The sequence below is a fragment of the Melospiza melodia genome, chromosome 28 (genome assembly GCF_035770615.1).
Source record: "Melospiza melodia melodia isolate bMelMel2 chromosome 28, bMelMel2.pri, whole genome shotgun sequence".
In the NCBI taxonomy this organism is placed as follows: Eukaryota; Metazoa; Chordata; class Aves; order Passeriformes; family Passerellidae; genus Melospiza; species Melospiza melodia.
Window position 1 is genome coordinate 4,835,562 of NC_086221.1, and position 4,392 is coordinate 4,839,953.

General features: G+C 50.8%; 1 protein-coding gene across 1 annotated transcript; it reads left to right on the forward strand.

The window, feature by feature from the left end:
* Positions 1 to 404: 404 nt before the first annotated feature.
* On the forward strand, positions 405 to 3,549 carry BCAS2 (BCAS2 pre-mRNA processing factor). The gene is made up of 7 exons (XM_063178013.1): positions 405 to 519; positions 604 to 696; positions 919 to 989; positions 1,110 to 1,271; positions 1,920 to 1,970; positions 2,504 to 2,584; positions 3,102 to 3,549. The coding sequence occupies exons 1-7, from the start codon at positions 427 to 429 to the stop codon at positions 3,229 to 3,231; spliced, it is 681 nt and encodes a 226-aa protein (XP_063034083.1). The 5' UTR covers positions 405 to 426; the 3' UTR covers positions 3,232 to 3,549.
* Positions 3,550 to 4,392: the final 843 nt, after the last annotated feature.

Below are 4,392 nucleotides of genomic sequence, written 5' to 3' on the forward strand. Positions count from 1 at the left end.
CATGTGTCTCAGTTCCTTAAGGGGGCGTGGCCTGGCAGGGAGGGGCAGGGCCAGGGTCGGAATTACACCGGTAGGGGCGGGGCAGGGCTGGAAACGCTCCGGGAGCGGCGGGACCGGAGCTGGAGTCACCGGGAGGGGCGGGGCCTGGGCTGAGGGGCGGAGCGGGAAGGGGCGGGGTTTGATCGTTGGGGGCGGGGTTTGATCGCTGGGGGCGGGGTTTGATCGCTGGGGGCGGGGTTTGATCGTTGGGGGCGGGGTTTGATCGCTGGGGGCGGGGTTTGATCGTTGGGGCGGGGTTTGGTCGCTGGGGGCGGGGTTTGGTCGCTGGGGGCGGGGTTTGGTCGTTGGGGGCGGGGTTTGCGCCCGAGCCGCGTGCGGTTCCCCCGGGCGTGACGTGAGTGCGCACGCGCAGTGCCCGCAGCCAAGATGGCGGGCCCGGGGCTGGTGGCCGGCGATGTCGTGGTGGACGCGCTGCCCTACTTCGACCAGGGCTACGAGGCGCCGGGCGTGCGGGAGGCGGTGCGTGCGGGGCCGGGGCGGCGGCGGGGATGGGTCGGGGCGGCGGGCAGGCTGCCCGCCTGCCTGACGGCCCGTGTGCGTTAGGCCGCGGCGCTGGTGGAGGAGGAGACGCGGCGGTACCGGCCGACCAAGAACTACCTGAGCTACCTGCCCGCGCACGACTACAGCGCCTTCGAGGTGAGCGGAGGCGGCTCCAGAGCTCCCCGTACCCCCAGAGCGCGCTTGTCCCCACTTGGTGACCTGGCTGGGACTGACCCTGCCTGTCCCCGTCGTTCCCCTGTGCCAACCGCCGTACCCCTCCTGTGTCTCTCCCCCGTTACCGTTTGTGTCCTGTCCCCGTTCTCCCCACCATACCCCGCTTGTGTCGCTCCCCGTCCCTCACCGCTGCCTTCCCCACAGACCGAGATCATGCGGAACGAGTTCGAGCGCCTGGCGGCCCGGCAGCCCCTGGAGCTGCTCAGTATGAAGAGGTGAGTGGGACCGGCAGGGCAGTGCCCGGTGCCCCGGGTGAGCCGTGCCCGGTGTCCCTGGTGAGCTGTGCCCCGGGTGAACCATGCCCGGTGCCCCAGGTGAGCCCGTGCCCTTTTTAGGTACGAGCTGCCCGCCCCCTCCTCGGGGCAGAAGAACGACATCACGGCGTGGCAGGAGTGTGTGAACAATTCCATGGCACAGCTGGAGCACCAGGCCGTGCGCATCGAGAACCTGGAGCTCATGTCCCAGCACGGCTGCAATGCCTGGAAGGTGTACAACGAGTAAGGCCTCAGCTGCTCTGCTGGACATCAAGTTCTGTCTTTAATTTCTGTGTATTTATTGGGTGTAAATCCAGAGGGGGATCTTTAGAATGTAGTCTGGAATAGATGAACCCCTGTAAGAGAAAGAAGAGGATGATCTCAAAGCTGTCTCTGTGGCCAAGAAACAGTGTGTGTTTTAATACATCCCTGTCTTGAATGTTGTGGGTTATTGTTGATGATAGTGGGTGTTAATTAAGGTTGATGATAGCCTGTGAAGGAATAACTCAGTAGTGGAAATGAAGATGAGTTACTACAGATCCTGGGCTTAGCCTGGAGCTGTAATAAAGCTGCTGCAAAAGCCAAGAACAGGTTGTAGAGTGTGGCTGCAGGAAGCACTGGGGCTATTTCAGACAGAGAATTTTAATGCTCACTTCTGAGAAGGGTTGGCTGAACCTTAGATAAAAGAGTAGGCGAAAGGAATTCCAAACTGAGAGAAGGCAGAGGGTTCCTGAGCTCAGGAGAAGGGAAGCAGGTAAAGGATCTGCTGGCTGGGCCAGGGTGCTGCAGGGACTTGTTGGATCCTGAACTCTGAGAAGTTAAATGTCAGGTGAAATGGGGCTGGTTTACCATTTGTGTGTTTTTAATGCTTTGCTTGCATTCTGTCATCAGGCACCTGGTTCATATGATAGAACAAGCCCAGAAGGAGCTTCAGAAATTGAGGTGGGTCATTCTTATTTAGATTTTTGTACTGAAATTGGAAGTGAACCTTTCTCTCCCCCCCATGCTATACAGAGGAAGGTGTATGTGCTGGCTCACATGGTCACAGGGAAAAAGACTCAGTAAAAACAATAATTAAGAAATGTGACCCTGCTCTCCCCAAACAGTTACATTCATCATGTCTGTTCTACTCAGAATTCTGTGTTTGGTTTGTTTGAATCTCTGCTCTGGATTTGTGGAATCCTCCCTGAAAATACCAGTAGTAAAATTTCATTTACTACTGATAATTTAATGTGCAGTTGTCTCTGTAAGAACATCTTCCCTGATGTTTGGTTTAACCTTTTATTTTTATTTATCTCAGGGTTCTCTGTGAGCCCTGTACTGAGATTTGTCCATCTGGATGTTGTCATTACAGTCCTGGCTACACAAATATTTTCTGGCTGTACTTCTAGGGATTGAGTGTACTTGGAAATTAGCAGCAGGTACTGCAGATGCCAAAGAAATGAGGAAATAAAAATACATCTTTTTCTCCCCAGGAAAAACATTCAAGACCTGAACTGGCAGAGGAAGAACATGCAGCTCACAGCTGGGGCTAAGCTGAGAGAGATGGAATCCACGTGAGTGTTGACATTTCTCTGTTAGCCCTTCCACAGCTTTCTCCATTGCTTCAAATTTACTTGAAATTATTCTTCCAGTTGAAATTCAGTGATTCTTTGGAGCTGCTGTTGGATACTGTTGCTTTGCAGGAGGTGTTTTAAAGTATTTGTAGTTTGGTTCCATATTGTATTTGCTGAGGTTGAGTGAATCAACAGGTGGGAAGAGGGTGTATTTATTAGCTGCTTCAAATTTCCTCAATTGTTTTAAGCTCTTCTTTATCTCAATATTGGCAGTTGGTGGATGAGTCTAGTCATGAATATTTTTGTGTTTTCAGGTTTAACAGGGTTAATAATTACTCATTGTCACTTTGGTTGTTCCAATGACCATTGATGTCAACTAAGGATTGTCATGTGTTAGGAAAAATACTGCTTTATTTGGTGTTTCTGCTTGCTTTGGAGCAATGGTTGTCTTTGATTTTTTTTCCAGAGGAGTGTTACATAACACCTAAAGGCTCTTTTTATTTCTTTTCCCTTCCAGGTGGGTCTCTCTTGTCAGTAAAAATTATGAGATTGAACGAACCATTGTGCAGCTGGAAAATGAAATTTCACAAATCAAGCAGCAGCATGGAGAGGCAAACAAGGAGAATATCCAGCAAGATTTTCAGTGAATTAATCCTGACTTACCTTAGTGCTGCATGTGTTAAGAACTACAAACCAGACACACTTTGGAGATGCTGTGTCTGTAGACACCTCTAGCTGCAGTTGTGTGAGGTGGCAAAAGGATATTTCCATCCTTTCTTTTCCTTGTTTTAAATTCTAGGAGGAGGTAGGGTGGACTCTGAACATCCTGTTTAAATGTATCACAGCCACCACTAAATGTACTGTGAATTGTTTCACTTTTTATATACTTAAAGCAGGAGCTCTTAAAGCAGGAGCTTGCTTGTGTTGTGTTTTCCCCTACACCTTTAATAAATCCTGTTTTGCTATTTCTCTGGTTTCTGCTTCATGTCCAGAGCCCAGGGCTGTGGAGGAGGTGGCTGGGCCAGGTGAGAATCCCTTGCAGGGGAAGTGGGGGGAAACTGGAATTTGGGGTGGGGAAGTCTATGCAGCACTGGGGCTGTGCAGTGCCCACAGAGGAGACTCTGGTGCCACTGTCACTGCAGCAGGCCCAGCTGAGTAATAATTAGCATTGACTCCATGATGGAAAGAAGGCTGATCAATCTCTTTATTATATTATCTCATATCATATCATTATTAAGAAACCCATGGCTTTTATAGACAGATAATATACAAATAGAATATACAAATATCCTATATTTACGATACAGGTTGACCTAATTGGTCCTCCAGTCCAAACACCATCACCATTGGCTAATTAAGAAACCACCCTTTGGTAAACAAATCTCACATGTTCACAATACCAGGTGCAGTAAGAGAAGATAAGAATTGTTTCTCACTCTTCTTCACAGCCTTCCCCAGAAAGGCCTGGGAAAGTTGTGTGTTCCTCTTTGTGGCCAGAGAGTTGCTGCCACCTGCCACCTCCTGCCCTGTTCCTCATCCCAGGGCTGCTCCCACTGCCCCGTCCCCATCTCTGACTCCCGTCCTGATGCACTGCTCCATGTCCTGGTGCCCTTTTCCCTATGCCAATGTGCCATTGCCCATCACCATCCCAATGGGATATTCCCAATCCAGGTCTGCTATTTCCTGTCCTGGTGCCCTGTTCTCCATCCCAGTGCATTATTCCCCATCCCAGTGCCCTATTCCCCTTCCCCATGGGTGTTCCCCATCCCAGTGCTTTGTTCCCTATCCCAACGGGTTATTCCCTGTCC

Excerpts from the sequence above, each read along its gene's own strand:
- BCAS2 (XM_063178013.1), top strand. The coding sequence starts at position 427 with ATGGCGGGCCCGGGGCTGGTGGCCGGCGATGTCGTGGTGGACGCGCTG. Across the intron at positions 520-603 it reads CGCCGGGCGTGCGGGAGGCG|GCCGCGGCGCTGGTGGAGGA; the intron begins GTGCGTGCGGGG and ends CGTGTGCGTTAG. Across the intron at positions 1,272-1,919 it reads GCCTGGAAGGTGTACAACGA|GCACCTGGTTCATATGATAG; the intron begins GTAAGGCCTCAG and ends TTCTGTCATCAG.